General features: G+C 42.4%; 1 protein-coding gene across 3 annotated transcripts in view; it reads right to left on the reverse strand.

Annotated features, from left to right (window-relative positions):
• Positions 1-3,260: 3,260 nt before the first annotated feature.
• Positions 3,261-21,812, reverse strand: part of PRKAR1B (protein kinase cAMP-dependent type I regulatory subunit beta) — a 98,111-nt gene continuing 79,559 nt past the window's right edge. For all 3 annotated transcript variants that reach the window (XM_068422331.1, XM_068422332.1, XM_068422333.1), the window contains exons 10-11: positions 6,096-6,177; positions 3,261-5,663 (exon numbers count right to left, since the gene is read on the reverse strand). In XM_068422331.1, the coding sequence (XP_068278432.1) occupies positions 5,491-5,663; positions 6,096-6,177 (255 nt within the window). In that variant the 3' untranslated portion in view covers positions 3,261-5,490. The remainder of the gene's footprint in view (positions 5,664-6,095; positions 6,178-21,812) is intronic.

Raw genomic sequence — 21,812 nt, forward strand, 5'->3', positions numbered from 1 at the left:
CTCTGCACACTTAAAAATGCCTGAGCACAAGAGGATGGGATGTGTGTTGCAGCTTGTCTGGGCAGCGGGGGCTTTCTGCGATACTCTTGCAGAGAGTGACCTGAAAACAAGGATTAAAACACAGCTGGGAAGGGGCTGGAGCACTCAGAGGTGAACAGTTGCCCATGCACTTCTGAGCTAGGAGTCAGAGTGTGCCCGATGAGACACTGATGCTTTGCTTTCCTTTCCCAGGCAAAGTGCTGCCTCTTTTCTAAAAGCTGAATCCAGATTTTTAGACATCAGAAGAATCACTCTGGTATTGGAGCCTGATCAAGCACAAAAAACATCCTCAGCCTTCGCAAAAATACCAGATGGCTGCAGATGCCAGCTCCTCTGGCCAGGCAGCTTTTTCAGAGAAAAGGCCAGCTTGTTGTGCAAGTGCTGCATCCCAGATAAAGCTCTGCCGAGCAGCACAGAGCCACACAGAAACCTTTGGAGGAGGAGCACCGAAGCCAATGCATTCCCGTAACATCAGATTTTCAAGGCTTCACATACGCTCATATCCAAATATGTTGTTCTCCAGAGGGAAGTGGGACCTACAGAAGTGACTCTGGCTGTGGAAACACTCTCACGAGTTTCTGAGCAGTCGTGTGCATTTGAAGAAGGCGAAAATAAGCTCCAGTCAGAGTTGCCAAATAATTAGAAACAAATCAAAAAAACATGCCTGGGAATGTAAGAGAAGATAATTCTGTCTCTAAGTGGTGAGCTGGTCTTTGAAATGTCAAGTGAGACCCCACCTGCAGTGCTGCGGCCAGGTCTGGACCTCTCAGCACAAGACATGGACATGTTGGGGTGAGTCCAGAGGAGGCCACAAAGATGCTCAGAGGGCTGGAGCACCTCTGCTATGGAGACAGGCTGAGAGAGTTGGGGGTGTTCAGCCTGGGGCAGAGAAGGCTCCAGGGAGACCTTATAGCAGCCTTCCAGTACTTAAAGGGGGCTTATAAGAAAGATGGGGACAAACTTTTTAGTAGGGCCTGTTGCAGTAGAACAAGGGGTAATGGCTTTAAACTAAAAGAGGGGAGATTCAGACTAGATGTAAGGAAGAAATTTTTTACAATGAGGGTGGTGAGACACTGGCACAGGTTGCCCAGAGAGGTGGCAGATGCCCCATCCCTGGAAACATTCCAGGTCAGGTTGGACAGGGCTCTGAGCAACCTGATCTAGTTGAAGATGTCCGTGCTCATTGCAAGGGGGTTGGACTAGATGGCCTTTAAATATTCCTTCCAACCCAAACCATTCTATGGTTCTATGAAGTTTGAGCTTTTAAACCAGCTAGTGTTCACTGGGTCAATGAGGCAACAACAAAAAAAAGTCTTCCTACTCTGCTAACTCCCATCCACCCACAACAGTCTTTGTATTCATGCAGCACTGCACAAACAGCAAGTGATAGGGTCTCTGAGTCTCTTAAGATCATCATGGTTTTGCCTCTGCACAAGATGATATTCTCTCTCTCGGCTGCTACACAAAAGTGTGTGCAAAGAACAAACACGATCTCTTCCATAAATAGGTCAGTGAAAGGATTCATGCACCATTTAAGAATTCAGAACTGAATGTGATGCACACACCTCGTGCAACCTTCACAGCAGAAGAAATGTCACCCTTTGTGCAGTGACTCCACTTCTGAAGACCACTTACTGCAAGAAAAACAAACCAGCAGCCAACAGTCAGGCTGGCATGCACTGGGATTACTTGATGCTCTGCAACAGCTCCTGTTTTCCATCAACACCTGAAGAGGTAACATGGTGGCAGACTGTGCTCATTTGAGGATCAAGGATTCACAAGGTTCATACGACTCCACAACTGCAGGCACCCATTGCCACAGAGCCGTGGGAATGCCTGAGACAGCTTACAGTGATCTGACACACACACTAAAGCCTGGTCAGCCACATGGGCCTCATAAAAAACCTGGAGGTACAATTAGTTTCTATTAAAAAAAAAAGTATTTTCTTTTCTCTTAGGAGTCCTGAAATGGCTGCGACACAATTAAAACCAACCAAAAAAAGATGACAGTGAGGAGTGGCGAGATGCTCTTTTCTGGGGAGCGTGGGCTGGTAACGTCCTTCTGGAAGAACCTCAGAGAGAGTGGTCACTTTTGATTACTACATAACGTGAGTAATTCTCTGGAAAGACGAGTCCTTCCCGCCTGAATCATAGCAAAGGGGGGAAAAATGACACACTCCAAAAATGGAAAGCTGGACAGCCCTTGGATGCCGGGAGCCGCCCAAGATTCCTGTGCGGGGGCCACTGCAGAGAAGCTGCATAGAGTGAGTCCATTAGCCCTGCATGCCGCTCTGGCGTGATGGCTCCAGCATCATAGCCAAGCTTGGGCCACAACACACCGGCCACCCAGAGCTCTAGTTGGTACTGTAGGTAGTGTGGCACTAATGACATGCTAAACACCTCTTTCTCCTCCAGAAGCCATCCTCTGCAGTCCTTCAACCCCTGCATTCATCCTGATGCATAAGATACAGGTGGTTCCTTTGGAGGCTCTGCCTTCTCTGAGAAGTTCATCCTCAATGTAGTTCTTCTTGGCCAGCCCGTTGCATGAACATGAACCATTGCAGCAGCACAGTACCTCCCTGGTGCCAAAAATGGCTTTGTGCTTCAGTCCCAGGGCAGCTGCATTTCTGAAAATCCATGCATGGCCAGAAGTTGAGAGGAACAATTGGGACAGATCCCCAGTGTGGCTGGGGCCATGGGCTTTGTCTGTGATACTGGGGGCTGGGGAAAGGATCAGCATTGGTCTTTGCATCTATTCTTCCCCAGTTCTTCCCGCTGGCTGTACAACAGACTCACCAGCAGTCCCATGGGTTTCAAAGCTCTACAAAGGGTTCCTACAACTAGTGAGACAGCTCACATACCTCATGTTCCACACGTGCTTAAATTCCTTGCTAAGCTGGCATCTAAACAACATGAAGGTTCAAGAGACACCTTGAACCCCTACTGCTTTATGTAGACATATATGGTTACATTTAAACACAAGAAATTTTTTTCCTCATGCTAATCCTCCAGAAAACCAGTTTGGTTTCCATTACTATATATAGCACTGGGCTTCTTGGTCTATTTTTTGTCTCTTTGCATCTGATTATTTTCAGTAGAGTTCAAACTTTTTATGATATGCAGATTTTAACTAGAACATGACTTCTATTCATACAGACTTCCATTATTAATAAACCCACAACGGCTGCATATAATGTAGAAGAATTTTATTCATACCGTAATCCTGTCCCATCATCCACTGCAAATATTACAATTATCCTTAAAATGTCATCGAATATCATTTTGTTCCACTTAAAGCATAGGAATCCTGGTGTGAAATGGTTACACTTCTCTTGAGATTGCTTATAACAGAACCATAATTCAAAGGTATTTTCCATGAGCTGTAAAGGTTTAAAGCAAAGAATCTGTGTGGTGTGTGTGCGCTCGAGTAACTTCTGAACAGTGAGGCTAATACTTGGTGTTTAACAAGAAATTTATATCTTGCGTATTATGTGAAATATTCACAAATATTTACCAATACAACAGAAATGCAGTAGGTAAAACAACATACATGAGTGACTGGTAACCTTTAAAAAATATTTTGTTTAAAAAAATTGCACAAGAGAATATAAAAAAAGTGAAGCAACTCAAAAGTTTTGCAAATGCATATACATTTACCTATATATATAATGGGGGGTCTGCCTATAGAAATGTAAGTCATAAAAATTGCAAGGTTGAAAACCGTGAATGGTCATATTTAATAACACGTGCAGGAAGCGTAACATAATCATCATAAATAGCAGCAACGAATATACACTGACAGGACCACTGAAAATCTGCTGAAATAAGTTAAGCACCTTGAAGTGATGAGAGGAGCCTGAAGTCGAGAAGCAGTCAGCTCTGTAAGAACCTCTGTGGGCAGCTGCTGGGATCCTGCGCCCTCTTGGTGGGAGCCGACAGGAAAGTCCCAAGTTAGTTTTTGTTAATTCCAAAGAAGAAAGCACATTGCATGTCAGTAGGAATAATTTTAGCCATGTTCTTCACTAACACCTCTAGTTTCAAAAGGGAGATTGCTGCCTTGTTTCATTGCATAACCTTTAGCATGTAAAAGGTACAGAAAGTTCATATTTACTCAGAAGAATGTTATCATAAAGAAGAAACAGAGTTTGACCACAACTGAAAAGCGGGCAGTGCTATTTAGGGTAGCTGAGATGCAGACCTTTGCTGCTGGTAGCAAAGACAAGTTTTCCTTCAAAGGAAAAGCTTCACAAGAATCATCTGAATGATCCCATCCTTGAGGGCTGCGCAGCAGAGCGAGGTCTGGGTCTGCAGAAAGCTCCATTCAAGAGGAGACCCGTGTCAAGGCAGGGCAGCAACAACTGCCAGCGAGGCTGCACGCCCCCGCAGGGACCTGGGCTCTAGGAGCTTCTTGCAAGATCCTGGTGCTTTTTGTTATGCAATACCTGTCTTTTGGAGGAGAGGCAGCATTTTGAAGCATGTGTTTGGCTTTCAGAAAATCCTAAAAATTCCTAAAATTTAGTCAAATACTAAAAGAAAGGCATTTAAATTTAATTAAGTGGACCTTATTAAAAACAAACTGCTATTGTTGCCCCTGATGTACACCTGGCACCACCTCTTCCGCGTTTCATATAATACTCAAAGAAGTGGCTGAGGACGCTCTGCTGCAGATAAATACGTTATGAAGCCCACTTAATTCAGCGGAGAAGTTCTTGTTGGACTTCTAAGAGATCTAATGCAAACCCCCATTTAAAAAAAGCTGAGGACAAATAACTTCGGTCCTAAAGGCCCCGTTTGAATTCTCACAAAATATTGTCCCTTGACCTCTTCACCCAGAAGACTGGAGCAGGCTGTTTGACTTAGCATATCCTACAAAGCAGACCTGAAAGGGCTTGTAACACGGAGGAATATGGCCCCTGTATCTGTCCCACAAACAAAATGACTCAAAAGCTACTTTTCCCTGGCTTGCTGGAATGATTAAAACCTTCCTCCAACCTTCCCTCTTAAACTGCGCAACTGCCACTCACCCCCTGGGATTTCAGAAACCTCCAGTCCACAACCAGTGAAAAAAGTGACAGGTGGAGGGACATCACTTGGTCAAAGAAGTTTGACAAGAGGTGAATAAGACCAACTTTAAAGATAATGAGGGAAACAGAAATTCATATGTATTTTAAATAGTTAAAAACACAGTTTTAAGCTATATGATTAAACAATAGGTAAAAATCTTGCCTGCAAGCCAAGAGTCTCATCTTCCCCAAAGCTAGTCTTATCCAAACAGTTGTCTTCCTACTTACATGATACATGAGATTTGAGCTGACATCCACTGCGTGACATGAACAGAAAAAATACACATAAAATGCACACTTTTCTTTTTTCTTCATAAAGCTATGGAGCTGCACAGAGCAAATTTAAGTGCACAAGGTCACACAAAGGCAGCTTTCCAGCAGGAATCATTTAGACGGTGAGCGAAATGAAACTGTTGTATCTCTGAATGTTTCTCTTGAGGATTTCGGAACAAGGACCGAGCACTCGTTCGAAGCGGGGCCGATCCAGCTTCACGCACTTCAGGGGTCCACGTGCCACCACCGTAGCAGCCCGGGGCCGATTGAGCAGTAACGCTATCTCACCTGGAAACAGGGATAAATACGCTGTCACACGCCCTGTGCTGCTTTTTCGGAGGGTGCATATTCTAGCCACCATCCAGTCGCTTTGGTTGTAGAACATCTCCCTTTATATATCTCTTGACAGACACTTTACATAATTCTGTTGACAGTACAAATGCATTACACATGCATAATGCATGCGTGTAAAATGCCTTTGAAAACAAATGCTTTCAGACTGGTTTGCTGATGCTAGATCTGTCTCCTGTCAGCTACACCCGTGTAAACCAAGGAATGGTTTCAGCTTCACTGAAATCTCCCAGTATCGCTGAAAGCAGTGGCTGACCTACGCATAACTCCTCGCTGGTGAAAGAGTAGAGCACTAATTAAGACAATAACTACTTGATACAACTCCATGTGCCTGTCTTTCTGAACCATACTTAAGCTGAATTTTCTTACCAAAATAATCTGATGGACCCAGTCTTCCAACCTCGACGTACTCCTCGTTGTCAGACCTGCGCTGCAGAACAGAAGCTGTGCCCTGGGAAGAGAAGAGCAGAAGGTCAGTTGGCTTTGCTTAGACCTGTTATGCTTTAAAAAGTATCGAGTCCTGAGTATCTCCTTTTGCATGTGACAGTCCTTTAGTTCTGCTATGGGGAGAGATGACAATTTCAGTCAATTCCTTATATATGAATGAAAGGAATTAAAGGATAAAAAAAAAATCCATCTGTACGGGAAATGATTTCTCTCCTATGAATCGCGTGGATGCAGACAGATTCAGCTCACACAGAAGAGAAGAACAACAGGACAGAACTCAGAAACTCCTATTTAACTAATGCACATCATGCTGCGCAAATGCATGCTTTAATATAATTTTAAAATATGTCCTGGGTGGATGCAGAACCTTACAAGAGACGCAGAAAAGATTTACATCAAAAGGAATAAAAAGGCAATTTTCCCAGTCACAATCTTGGGATGTGATTTTGTAAGACAGCAACTAGAGTTTATTCCTCACCTGATCATTCACTGGATCTATTGCTGAAATGGTTGGTAACGGGAGACTTTAATGCTTGTTGCAACAAAGGGTGATTTTTTTTTTTTTTTAATGTAGCTTTGCCCGCTTGTGGCCTGTAGTGATCTGGACACCTGCGAGTCAATCCCTGGAGTGATGGAATGTGCCTTGTCTCCACTACCCTTAATAACTGCTGTACTTGACACGTGCGAATACATGTCAAAACTCAGTTACAGTCTATTTGAACCTTCAAAGAGGTTTTACATGCAGAAATATTCTAACCTGGAGGAAATCTTAAATTATTGTGGCATAAAGCTTTTGCAGAGGAATAGAGAAGGTATCTGCTTTTCTGGAAAAAAAATTACAGTAACGTATGAAATTATCTTCCGAGTTCAAACCAAAAGCACAGGGAAAGGCAAAATGTTAACATATTTTGCTGTTAACTGAAATGAAAAAGATTTTTAAAAGCCAAGATTTTAAATAGACTGGAGAGCCCTTTTTTGACAGTGCAGTTGGAGAATATTTATGTTCCAATGTTAAGATTGTCAGCTTGGAAAGTAATATGTAAGGGCTGATCCTGCCCCAGCCAGGACAGGGAAGGGGAGGAGACACAGTGATGTGGACTGTGCTCAGAAGACTGATGCCAGTTATTGGAAAATATCACAGCCCCCACAGCTGAACACCCAACTCTTGCACTGCTTGGCTCATCGGCGCTGTCGGTGCCTGTAACCGGCTGCAGAACCAGCCCAGCTTGGAGCATAAACCTCCCTCCAGTGCAGAGTATTCGGTGCAGATTCACTGGCTGCAAACATCTTGCAGCTTCCTTCCACCAAAATAAACTTGTGTGCCTCAGGTTATGGTGGGGGGCTTGAGGAGGCACTGAGCACCCTAAAACACTTTGGCTTCAATGCAGTTAAAGGCACTCAGTACCCTGCAGAACTGGCCCTTCACCTTTGCACTGCGTTTAAATACACCCTATAGTATCCCAAACATTGCCATTGAGTTGCAAACCTGAACAGCAGTGCAAGGCTGCTTCAGGTCTGACTTTCACTTTTCACTATTATGTAGCAAACGATCCTAATTCGCTTTCTTCTGAACAAGCACAACTAAGCTGCTGTAATACTGCTGCGTTGCATCATGTCCTATTTCATAACAGGGTTATTTTTAAGCCCATATACTTTACAAATTGCTGGGCCACTCTCTAGGTTAACTTATAATGTAACCTTTATGTGCTATATAAATGAAGGGATAAATCTTATTTCTGCGGATGCCAGGAACCAGAAACAGAAATCAAGTAATGTGCAAGTACTGTTTGATATATGCTAAGCATCTGATGGTTTTTATACAGACTTGGATGTATATGAAATTAATCTGAGACATGAGAAGACATAATTCCTCATTTTGCCCATTAGCAGTAACCTGTGCTTAGTATAAATCCCCAGATATCAGACTGTCAACATTACATTGTTCACAATAATTTACCGTTCCACCCCATCAGCTACATGCCGTATCAGTGTTACAAAAATACTGAAGAAACACCAGGGCTATATGTTCAGGACCATTTGAAAACAACCACAAAACTCTTCTCAGCTTCAATGCTTTCACTCTTAATGTGCCAGGGAGCTGATGGCAGAAGATGCAGAACTGTGTGCTGGGCACAACGTGCCTGAGCAAGGGCGCCTGAACTGGGCAAGGTTATTCAAAAATAAGCCAAACATACAGGGGAATGTTGGTTTTGGTCTTTTGTGGGGTCTGTTTGGGGTTTTCTCTACCATTAAAACATGCCATGCATGTCCACAGCAAGTGTAAGGCCATCCACAAAAGTAACTGGAAGAACTGGATATAAGAAAGTGATGTGGTGCCTGTCAAGTTTCCAGCAAGAATTCCTTATCCTTGATATAACTAAATTGTTCCGCCAAAGCTGCTGTTTTCCAAGATCTTCCAGTAAATCTGCAAGGGCATGAAAATGCAAAAATAGTGTAATGAGTTTTGTTATTGACACTTACTGCAAGTTTTCAGAACAAAGAGATGTTCATAAGTAGCATTCTCGGAAATACTCCATTCAGGGTGTAATCGACCTCTCTCTTGCCAAACTGCAGATCAGGTGCAGCTCCCTAAACTGATGCTGTTCTTATTGCCTGTGAAGTGTAAATGGATTCAGCTTCAGAATCGCTTCCAGCCCCTGTCCTCCTCTCCGTCCCCATCTGGAGCCTGGCAAAAACCTAACCCCTTGACCCAAATAGCTGTCTGCAATCCATGTCTCCAGCCTCTTGCCCAAAACTATTTTTTAAAAACTTTTATTACAGATGGTTTATTACATAAAACAAAAAAAAAATCCCCAAAGTAATCATATTGACAGCCCCGGTCACACAAAGGAAGGACTCAATTCCCCACTGCCCACCTTGAGCATGTTGTCGTAAAGGTAATCACAGTATCAAGCAATATTGCTTTCATCTCCCCAAGTGTCAGCTTTTATGTAGCTAATACTTTTTTTGACAGGGTCCATATGATATAGGACTCCAATAAGTCAGTCTTCTGAAGCAATTTCTTCCACTGTTCCACTACAGTCGGTCTTTTTAATCCAAGAAACACCACGATATCTGTTGGAGGAGGACAGATGTGTCTGGCCTCCACAATAAACACTTGGCTTGGCAGGATAAAGCAATGCATATTCCAGATACATATTTTTCCACTCTTGTTTTAACAGTCACATAGGCTTTTCCCATTGCCCAGTGAGAACAGGTCTATCACGGAGCAAAAGAAGTTTCCTGAAACCCTGACAGCGAGCACCCAGATGCAAGATCTGATTATGCCGCTTGGCCTCTCGTTGCACAAGTCACCAGCTCCACAAGTACATCCTGGAGCATTGTCAGAGTGACCTTCACGGGAAGACTGTCCACACCGTGAAACAAAGAAGCTGTATTTATAATTATCTGTCTTCACTTTACATATCTTATCTCTGGAAACAATGCTATTCGAACTGTATTAGAGGAAGAGTCCAATTGTACACAATCAGTGTAACCAGGTCAAAAAATAATATAGAAATAAAATAATACAGAATAAAATAAAATAATACAGAGTAAAATAATACAGAAACAATCCTTTATGACCCATATACTTAATGAAGTTGTCATACTAAATGAATTCAGTGCTGACCCCTACCCTTGCTCCCATCATGGGTTTCATGGCTGTATTTCATTTTACTTTACTTGTCAAATCTTTCCGACGCAGTTTTTGAGCTTTCTGTCCTCCCTGTCCTTTAGCAAACCCTATCTCTTGTAAATGATACAACTGAATAAATCTCCTGAGCCCTGTCCTGGGAGGTACAGGCATTACCTAGAAAGGATTCAAGGGGCTTATCACTCTCACTCCCAAAAGCATTTGGTCTCGGTGGGAAAGATTTCCCGTTAAGTGGCACACAAATCTTGGCAAGATTGGTCTCTCTGAAATAAACTACACGATCCCAGATTTGCAGGACGAGGCTATTTAGCGCTGCTCAATTTAAAATGCTGTCTTGTTCACTGATAAGCCATTTCAGCCTCCTACACCACCAAGCAAAACCTATAGAGCGCAGGCTCAAAGACTGTGAAGAAGTTTGACACCATTTAATAAATCAGCACTTTGTGATGATATTAAACTGGAAGCAGACAGGCGTGTCTTTCTGCTAGCAGACACTCGGGAGTGAAAAGGTGATCTTTGGTGGATCCAGGAATATTCCCTTTCAGTCACTGGGGAGTGCCTGTATTCCCAGGAACCGATATCATTAACCTTCTCTCCTCTCCTCCAAGTAAATACGGGCATCTTATTGCAAAACCAACAAGAGTAGCTGTTCCAAAAGCAATGTGCCATCACCACCTCTCTGCCATCCTCACCCCACACACCTGCTCACTCCCTCTATCACTGCTCTGTCACCGTGCTGAGAGTATTTATTCGACTCTTTCAAATGCATCAGCAGTTTGTTTTGGAAAAATTTATGGCTTAGATACGGCACCATAATTTAAGATATAAAAAATAAATTAAGGTTTATAATCCATGAGCTCCCATCCTCTCCAAAGTAATGAGATTTTGACAGATGTTCTACTTTTAAACTATTGGACCGTATGGATGAGTGAGACATCCTACAGAGTAAAGACAGTGACCCGTCTGGATCAACACTGAGATTCCCAGGCCTGATCCTGCGTGTACTTACAAGCACTAATTGCTTCAGGAGCCCTGCTTTTATATTTAAGTATGAATCCCATAGCCAGCAGTTGGCCTAAGTAGCCTGGCTACAAAAGGCAAGTGTTCATGATGCTGAAAACTGAAATCCTGTATTTTTTTCCTCTATTCCAGCTCAGCAGATTGGATAGGTTCATTCCTGGGGAGCATAAGGCGAAGTGTGGTGGACAGTGATGTGTCCACGTTACCCCTGGGTGGGACAGGCTGTGCAGTGTGGTCCTTCACCTGGGGCACTGGGTGGGAAGGGCAATTCAGAACAGAATTTTAAAACAGAAGCAGTGTTTTAAAAACTTTTTGTTTTAAAAGTCAATCTTGTTGATGTTTTGGTTTTGCTGGTCTAACCTCCCATTTTAAAGATATATCAATCAGTGAGGCACCATCTGTAATAAAGGACATATTTGGCATTATTAAAATTGAAGAATATTTATTCTACCATAAGCGTATGCAAAGTCAATGTCTATGTCCTTTTTATGTACTACACATACAGAATAAATTTCTACTTTTTAAAGAAAAGAATCTTAATTTTCATAAGCAGGAAGCTTCTATTTCTATTTCTATTTCTATTTCTATTTCTATTTCTATTTCTATTTCTATTTCTATTTCTATTTATTTCTATTTCTATTTCCATTTCTATTTCATACTTTTTTACTTACTGATTTTTTAAAGAAAAGCATGGAAGACAGTTTTTTTCCCTGTGCCCTCAAAACTTTACATTTTTATCCTAGTTTCCAGCTTAGAAAGTTTTTCTAGCCTATTTTATTTTCCTCTTCACCATCCACTAGAAAAGAGCAGTGCAGTCTATAGAATTAGAGATGGAAAAGGTCAGGCCGATCCATCTGCTGTTGCTGTTAACTCTATCAATTGCTATTATGAACATACCTTTGCTCTTTCTCACTTTGTTAATCCGCACACTCCATAATTCACACATTCAAAAGATAAGTTTCCCCTCACTCCACGGTCACACAAACCCCCGTTATATGCCACGATTAAATCTTTGCTAAGTTATTACAAAAGATGAAGGAAGAGGCTGTGAAGTGGTATAAAACGTTCCTGTTCACACAGGAAAGCAGACGGGACTGGATGTAAAGATTCCTATTGCTTTTAATGGAAGCTATAGCAGATCTGAAATGAATTAAAAGATCTTTCACACAGTATGATCCTGGGAGTATTTTATTTAATTGCAGGCAAGACAAGGTTTGTGGAAGTAATATCTTTTATTAGACCAACTAGCATAGCTAGAAAAGGGAGAAGAGCTTTTGGGCACACATGCCTTTCTTCACGTTGCCTATATATCTAATGTTGCCTATATATCTAATGTTGCCTATATAGCTAATAAAAGATACCACTTACCTATCTACAAGCACTGTCTGGGCAATGTTCTTACACTACCATAGCTACAACCATAATAAGTTACACCTTATGTAATCATATCTGCCTGTTTACTGGTTCATGCATGCAATCAAATCATTCATAGAGCATCTCCAAATCATTAGCTTAAATTAAGGAGAGGCAAAAGCTATAGCTCCCGATGCTACAAAACTGGAAACAGCGATTGCCTGGTGAAACTGCAAGAACTACAGAATCACAGAATCAATCAGGTTGGAAGAGACCTCTGGGATCATCGAGTCCAACCGTTGCCCTGACACCACCATGTCAACTAGACCATGGCACTAAGTGCTAGATCTAACCTGCTAAGATCTGTCAGCTAATGTTTCACCCTCCACTTTAAAAAATGATCATTTAAATCAGTTCGGTTGTCTGATGTGAAACCTCAAGAAATTTTGGTCCACTTTGGCAAACTTTACTTTTATGACTATCGTTTACGATGCGCCTGTTGTAACACCTGCTGAGGGGGTCAGGGCAACAAGAACCTCAGAGCCCAGGTTTGCTCTGACTGAAGAAGTGGTGGTTGGTTGGTTTGCTTATCTCTAGCAAGCGAGCTCTGTTCCTCATCCGTTAGGGTTCACTGCAGATCACAGTGCAGAGACGAGACAATGCCCAAGACAAACCCATGAGCTACTGACAGCTTTAGAAAACAAATACACATTTTACGCATTCAGCTTTTTAAATCGGGCCATGACTGGCAATCTTGAGTGCCACTGATCTCAGCGGATTGTCAGAAAGCCAGCACCTTGGGACTATCTTTAGGATTACTAGTGCAATGTCAAATGAGCCCAAAAGGCAACATTAGAGTACGAACGGGTGCAGCGTGGTACCCATACAACCTCCCTGAGAGAGAGCAGTGCTGCTGAAAGTGCCTTTACACTGCAACAACCGCAGTGACAATGTATGTGATTATCATTACGTCATTATCACAGCATTATAACATTAATGCATCATATTCTTATTGGCCATAATTCTCAACAACGCTAATGCACACAGCAATCTAGCAGAGATGGAAAGCAAACGTCACTACACACCTTGCATGGATCCTGTACGTTAGCTCTACATCCATGCTTCATGTAGAGCCGTGTGTACCGGCTATATCACACCTGCATAAGTCTACTGTATATATGTCTAAATTTCCACCACTCCTGCTACCTAGGCACATTTATATGAGTTTAGAAGTAACATCCAGACCCGAGAGAGAGGAACAAAGCTGTCTAGAGCAGTCACCAAAATAGCCACAAACATAAAGGTACTTTTAAAAATTACAATCAATCATAAGCCAAATGTAGCTTAAAACAGCAGAAACAACTGAGCCACAGGGCATTTCCTAGGGATATACGAGAGGCCAGGGTTAAGGCCCAGACATGACTACACCCAGCCCGTCATTAATCACCAGGAAACGCCTTTGCCTTGATTGTTTAGTATTTAAAATCATAGATGTCTGACGCGGGAAGACCTTTTCAATCGTTTTGTTCATCCTCCTGTTGCAGTATCTCAGACACTCTTCCCCCTCAGTGTTTCTTTGATACAGTCTGCATTAAACCTGTGCTGTACCTCATGTACTCCCCTTGAACTAAAAGAAATGTAATTAGATGGAGGAAGACAAGATTCAGGCAGAGAGAGACCAGTAAACACAGTGAAAAGCCGAATGAAGCAGATACTCTGCACCAGCTGCAATTTGCTTCGTGCATGGAGACCCCTACAATACTTAGGCAAAATAAAGTGGGTTTTGCACAAATAAAGAATTGGGAATTTTTTGGTTAAGCCTTTTCTGTAGAAAGGCTTTTCAGAATCACAACATTAAATTTTAGAGTCTTTTGACTTCAAAATGTTGCCCTTGAGCCACAGCAGCAGAGATAACACCAGGCTAGATCATGCAGGTGTCCAATAGAGGCGTATCCATGTGCTGGGAGACTCCAGACTTCATTGACAGTCATCATCATCCCCCATCAGCAGATGGGGACACCACGGTGGCCTCCGTGCTCCCCAGCCTTGGTGCCACAGTAGTCCCATGCTTCTCTTCCATGCCACCAGTTGCCAGCTGGGACTGGGAAGCCTGGGAGCGAGGGGATGGTGACAGAGGGGTAAGGATACCAGTTCTGAGCCACGGGAGGAGCCCCTTGCCTGGGGTGGGATTCTCCTTGGCTAGTTGTCCTGGCTCCATGCCCAGAAAGCTGGGAAGCAGTTGCACCACAGCCCAGCCTTTGGGGTCCCTCTGCATTTTTCTCTTTACTCCGTTCTAGGATTTTAGTTGCCCCTTTTATTACACATTCAGCCCACCTGTCGCAGGGGTGACGAAAAGCAGATCCACTCAGTAAAGGTGGGCTCAGATGCCGGGTTTTAATGAATCATCTCAGTGATACTTGGCCTTGACTAATCAGTAGCTTCTGTGGGAAAACAACTGAATTAATATTCATCCCGGTGCCAGATTTTAAAGACCGTCTGTGCCAAGCGCTGTGGATTATTGGCAACAAGGAACTGTTTTCCTCCCTCATACATGTCAGCATACAAAGCAATAAAAGTCACAAAGGAAAAAAAATGTTGCATTTTAGAGATTCTTTCTTTCTACAAAGCTAGCCATTATCTTGCCTGTCTCTGAAGCCAGGAAACGTCCACTGAGTCAACATAAAAGTGACTCTATAATGGGTTATTCATCAACTGTTCGTATTTGTGACTGACCTGACAGGGCTCATCCCCTGGAAGCAGACAGTTCAGAGCGCTACCACCTACAGCAGGGGCAGGGTTGAATGTATGGGAGAGAAACCAAGAAAACAGTGCTGATCCTCCCTCACCCTGCCCGCAAAATCCTTTCTGGTAAAAATCGGTTTTAGCTGTTAATGTTGTTTTACGGCCCAGTTACTCCTACCACCATCTGCTTCTTTGTGAAAACATTCTGTAGATGCTGAAGTAACCAGACCAAGCAAAAGGCTGAGACAGACATCGTCATTGAAGTCTCTTAACTAATACTGTGACCAGGGCTGGATGAGCAGCTGTGGCCAGCTAGGGCAACAGCTTCTGAGCAAGAAATAAAACTTGGAGCAAACTGGGGGAAGGAGAGAAGGGAGTTTATCATGGAGATCAGGAAAATCCTCCATGGAAAGCTCTCTTTAAGTCCTTTCAGTTGGTGAATCTCGTGTAGTCAAAGGACCAAATTCTGAAATTCAGAAGAAAAAAACTTAAGTGCTCAAAGTTGCCTCTTCCTGAAGCACACTGCAGAGAGCCTTGCGTGCTCCACAAAATCCACACTACACAGCTTATGAATGAGCCCTAAGGGGCATATTCTTTCAGCAAATCTGCATTCATCTCAACAGTATCTTTGCAGAGGAGGGACAAAAGCCCTCCTTACAAAAGATAAGGGACAGCTTTAACATGATCCAGAGAAAGGGATGAACTCCAGGAGGCATTATGAAATTCTCCGTTTCTCTTCCACGAGGTTGGACACCACTATATTACAGGTCTTGTTTATATTGTAGTATTTTTGCTTAAAGACAGAGAAGCACTCCTCAGGACGGAGCTCCTAGCTCCTGAGACAGCAGATGCCTTTTATTTCAGTTTAGATTTAACATGCCTCAGGCCATAAAGTTCCTGGTCACGTTGACTAAGTGCTTTGAATCAGGGCTTGTGAGCCCAGTCTTCAATGCCAAAAGAGCTTATAAGGATCCTAAGAACCTCCTGAAAACCTTGAGGGGTAAACAGCCCGTGTTGCTCTCCTTACTCCCACGGAGAGGTGTTTCATTACCTGGAACTTCCGCTGCTTTTGCAGACTTCCACATTAGGAAGACACCTCTGGACAAGACTAAAGAGAGAAGAGTCAAAGCATCAACCATACCTTAAAGCAAGTATTAGCAAAGTAAAAAGTCACGGGCTGTTTTGAACACGGAGAGAATCTTGCACTTTGATTTTCTTGAAAATACAAATGGATCATGTATGTATTAAGAACAAAACTGCCAATTACTAACTTTGGGTTTTACTACTCTACACACCAAACGATCTCCCAGTTTTCCACGTATCCTATAGTGGTAAGAGGCCAGGGTGTGTCTGTATTTCCAGCATAAACTTCAATTTTATGGGTTTACAAATCAGATGTTTTAAATTACAGCTGAATGAGACTGAAGACTCCTACACAAGCTGTCATGTCAAAAGTGAACTGTGGAAACATTCACACACTTTTTTTTGCACTGGGTATAGCATGTGCAAAAGAGAGGTTATGAAAAATACTTTTAAGCCTTTGAGAATAGTATGGCTGCACTGCATCCTCCCGGTGGGTTTGCTTCAAGACCTAAGTTTACCGACGTCCCAGTGACACAGAGTAACACAGCAAGTCCTGCATGTACCTCATGATGCTGGCATAAGCAATGTTCTCAGTCTCAATGTCCTGGAAGACCACTAGCATATCACTCCTCAGCTGCCATTACAGCCCTTTGGGACTGCTGATAGCATCATTCCTGGGACAGCTTTTATGTTACAGCTAAGGATCAGCAGTTCTAGGGCTACTTTCCAAGAGAAGACAAATCCTTTGAACTATGTAGCCAAAGACACTTCAAATATTCTTTTAGCCAGTAAATAATCTTGGATTTTTATTATTTGCCAACCTTTGATTTATGGAAGACTTTTATACAAAAACAAGGGAAGAAATAAACAAGTTTCAGTCAGCAATACAAAGTGCAAATGACTTCCACATAACCTGCAGTTAGAAAATCACACCATTTTTGGGTGATAAAATTTAACACAAAGGAAAAAGGATGGTGAGTTGATGTATTAGCCTGGGATTCTGTCCATAGAGCTAACACTGCTTCTCTGCCTTAGACCTTCTGTGAGCGAAATCATGACGGTCCAGACCATCAAGGTGCCTAATTCCCATTGACTGTATTCAGCAGGAATGAAGAACTACCTTAATTCTCATGCCTGTGCTTCAGACCACAACATGCAACATGGAGGTTGCTTCACGCACCTCATCACATAGGTGTAGTGAGGATAAACCCTGTGAAGTTCATGAGATGTTCATGTAAGACAGATAAGTAGCTAAGATAAAATGAGCTCCTTAAAAGGTTATGTACATTATATACCACAGTCATTACAACTCCCATAATTATTTGGTTATACTACATGGATGTGCCAATCCAGATGAGAATTTTTCTCCATAACAAACTCTTGTCTGTGTTGTCAATTTACATTGATTTCCTATCCACCAGACTTCTTTTTTAAAAAGCTTCATTTTCACAATATAAAAGTTAGCTGGTCTTAATGGTCTTGGAGAAGGATGATGCAAGAGAACTTAATTCTGACTGTGGACTCAAGATTGAGTCATGACTGGTTTGACAGTATTTTTTTAACTGTACATTTTTAAACTATTATATATTATTCTCCAGTCTCTGGGTTCATAGCAACTCACAGAATTTACATACAGTTGTCCTGGTTTCTGCCACAAACGAGGAACAAAACCTGCGAAGTTCTAAAATAGACTAGAAATATTGGCTAATCTGAAGTTTCACAAAATTGTTAAGAAAATGCTCCATCGTACCTCACTTCTGAGGTTTAAGATTTTGCAGAATTTACCGTAGGTGACTGCATTACGGTGGTTACTAGTGGGGTTGGAGAAAGAGTTGGAAGGAAGGGCCAAAAGCTGCAGTCACTGACAGGTCCTCCATGGCTGATGGGAAGAAGAAAGGGAGCAGCCAGTTGCTTCCTATGAAACCCTGTCCCTTTCTGACAGAGGACAGATAAGGATACACTCAAGACTGCGTGTATATGGATATTGCATGTCTATGCAGCCTGATCCACTGCCCATGGAAGTCAAAGTTTGACTGAGTCGAACAAGAGCTGGACTAAGCTGACATTTTAGTCCCTTTGACTCAGCAAAATACTTCACCTCCATCCCCAGTCGGGATGGGACCAATCACACACCTAACTTTCAACCTTCAACGTCAGCTGGCCATTAAAAATGCCATCCTGAACACAGATGAACTTTGAAGCAGGGCCAATGGAAACGCTATTGCTCCAACACAACTAGGTGATATCAAAAAAAACGAATGCACCTTTCCTGTAGTGGCTCGATGGGAAACAATGTCTCTGCAGTTAAAAATAAGCAAAGTACAGAGCCCTCAGTGACTGCTGGCTGTGTTTATTTGGTATGTTTTGTTTATTAGGTGTATTAGGAGTTGCTGTAGACTGCCTTTGACAAACATTTTTGGTATCAACAAAACCCTGGTAACACTAAGCAGCTCGGATCAAGCCTTTGAAACTCCTTTTCTAGACAACATTCATCTTCCTAATTAATAATTAATCACACTGTGTTTTTAAAGAGATTATCAGGTGTGATAGCAGAGTATGCCTAAGGCAGTGACTTCATTAACCACAGGGAAGAAGTTTACTTTGTAGTTCTCCTGCCTGTCGCAGAGGTAGGTGCCAAAGGGGTCTCTCTTGGGTTAGAAAGTCAAAGAGCAACAATTTAGAGCAGGAAACAATTGGGCCATTATTTTTCTTTTTTCTTTGCCTTCTTAAGGAGCTTTTAAATCATAAATCTTCAGATGCTTGTTGTGCAATTTAATATTCAAGTCAGCTTTTCCTACAAAAAGGCCCAATTCTGTGAAGACCGGAGCGCCCTTCCGAGTTAGAGCGAGGACCTTCCTCTGTTGGTGCACGTTACCATGGCAGGAAGAGTTTACAAACACTGTTCTACCTAACAAGGCTTTGAACTGCATTTGTGCAGAGACGCTCCATAGCATGCCAAGAGTGTCAGCGGGGCTGGAAACACTGATTTCACCTACAGGACAGTATCTCAAGTACACTCTCAGCAAGAACTCACAGCGGATCCTGCCCAGACTGGAATCAGTTTGTGGCCCTGACTTGAAATGTCAACAGCAGCATGAAAGCTAGCAGCTCCCCGAGGATTACACGACTGTTTTCAATGTAATCAGCCAAGAATAGTGCTGGACAAATAATCATTACCAACTAATTTTATTTATTTTTGACAATCAGGAAGCTCTGTGCATTAATTCTGGAAGGATTTCTGCACTATCAATGAAAATGTTTCTCTTATTTGCCAATTTTGCTATTCCCGTTGCCTGGTTTCAGTACTGACAGATACTTCATGCCTTTTCCCATTAAGCTTTTGCTCACCTTTATGAACTGTCATTAGGATCATTCCCACTGATGGGGAAGCAGGGAGGGTAATGTTCTGCCTTCAGACTGCACTGATAATATAGGTGAGACTAAAAATCAGATGCCCTGACTCTGCCTCCTCTCTAACCAGCAGGATAGTAACAAAGAACACAAATCCCCAGCTTTTTGGAAGTGCTTTTCACAAAGGAGTTGCAGAGGGGGGTGCAAATACCCCCTGTAACTTAGCACTAATCTACAATTAAATATACTAGTTTTTGAACTTAAAACCAAAAATCTAATGTGAAACTACTTGATACAATGGGTCCATTTCTCCTTGAATTTTCTCCTGTGAATTATCTTCTATTTTTAGGTCTTTTATTTTTAGGCTGCTGCATGCTATTGCTGGGCAACTTGACCAACTTTTAATTGCAAATGTTTTGCTTCTCGTGCAGTTTTATTTCTTTGCTTTCTGCACCACTTAAACCAAACTGTCCTCCAAGATGACAGGCTACGGAGAGCACATTTAAAGGACATTTACAAGCTGTGCTCTCCGGGCGCAGTGTGGCACTATTATAAACTTTTTGCTGTTCTCTCCTCCTACACCTGCGTACGTTTGTGTCTGTGCATGCATTTTTCTTAAGCCGTGTCAAACTTTATGGAGTATTAGGGCCATATGGCAGCAGTTCAGCAAGCTCTCAGTGTGCAGCTGAGATTAAAAGGCTCCCTGAGCACAGTCGGTAGAGTCCCGTGACAATATCCATACAGTGCTCGGTCATGACAAGTAGATCCAAATGATCTGACATGGGGAGGGGTGGGAGCTGGAAAACCCAGCAGGGCACTTCACGGCTGCAGGTCCCCGCATTTTTGGCAGCTGTGTTACGGACTTTGGGGTGCTGTGCCACCCAGCCAAGTTTGAAGCTGAACTTAAGAGAGTGGTACATGATCATAACCACTATTTTTAATAGTATTGTCACTACCTTTCTCAGTAACCTAGGCAACAGCAAAAACCTCATTTCTTTCCAGTTTCAGAGCACTACTACACTAGTTTGAACTACTGTTTGAGCTGAAGTCAGTGGCAAAGCACAAGTTGGGAATAAAATCAGCCCCTGTTCAACTGGCATTTGATTTAAAGGGACTTAACATTTGCTGGGACATTTAACTCCGCAAAGCTCACATGCCTTTGCAAGCTACCACTTTAAAACACTAGCTAAAAATATTTGTGTTATCTCAAGTCAGATGAATAAATCCTCCCTGCTGCTGGGTACACAGTGTGGCAGTGTACAATACAACTGCAAATTTATTTGTTAGAAACTGTACATCTGTTATGATTTATGCTTGCCAAAATATAATTCTTTATGGCAACAATTGTTTCATGGTGCTTAAAGTTTTTCACCTCTGTGCCAGGAATCTCATATGGGATAATTCCATGACCTTGGAATCCAGCAGATACATTCCACATCTGTCTGGTCTGGGAAAGCCCGAGTTTGTTGTGTGAAAACTGGAGTGGGAAAATAAGACCTGGAAATATCTGAAAATACAAAAACTGTAGGGCTGCTTCTTTTTTTCTTTTTTAATTACCAGTGTAATTCTCAAGTGTAGTATATCAATCTCACAGAAGCATGAGATTTTGTAAGCAGACGTTTCTGATCCTATCTTCAAATTAAGGAATATGGTATAAACATTAAAATAATTCTATCTCTGGCAAAAATCATAACCTTTAAATATTAATACTAAATCATCTTGAAGGCTGCTTGAGATCTAAATGGAAAAGCACACAACCTACTGCAAGTAAACATCTTACTGGTGCCTGTGAAGATTTAGGATGGCAGAAAAACTGTAGCTGTCCTGGAATCTCAGGGTAATACTTTTCTCATTAGACTTTTTAACAAAAAATGAACTATAAGCAGCTTTGTGAGCAGTGAACTTAAAAAGCCCTGATTTCCTGTGACTCTTCCCTGTGCACATTTTCTGTTATACTAATAATTTGGCTGATCTCCTGCTGCAGCCTTGCTCTCCATGGGGCACTGTAGCGTTTTCATGCATACAGCCTGCACCTCAAATAACCTGCACTCTACTACGATCTGTGCAACACTGGAGATAAGATGGTGGACAGAAAGCCATGAAAAAAAGGTTTTACTAAGAAAAACTGAGAAAAGGTGAATGTGTTTGCTTGATAGAAGGGAGAAACTAAATATTCTTGTCCATACTAACCAGGATGATGTTCCTGGTTTAAAGCAGGAACTGCTGTTCTGATCACCACTGAGGCTGGAAGTCTCCCTTTCACGTGGGTTTAATGGTTGCACCTCAGTCTGCAAATCCTGAAGGTGCCAATTAACTTATAGGCTATGTCTTTCTGTAGGATGGTGTCCCAAAGGGATAGCACAAAGGAAGGCAGCACTGCAGGCTAACCAGAAATGAACGATTACTTTGTGAAGTTCATACAAAACTGTGCTAAC

Source organism: Nyctibius grandis, chromosome Z (genome assembly GCF_013368605.1).
Source record: "Nyctibius grandis isolate bNycGra1 chromosome Z, bNycGra1.pri, whole genome shotgun sequence".
Taxonomy (NCBI): domain Eukaryota; kingdom Metazoa; phylum Chordata; class Aves; order Nyctibiiformes; family Nyctibiidae; genus Nyctibius; species Nyctibius grandis.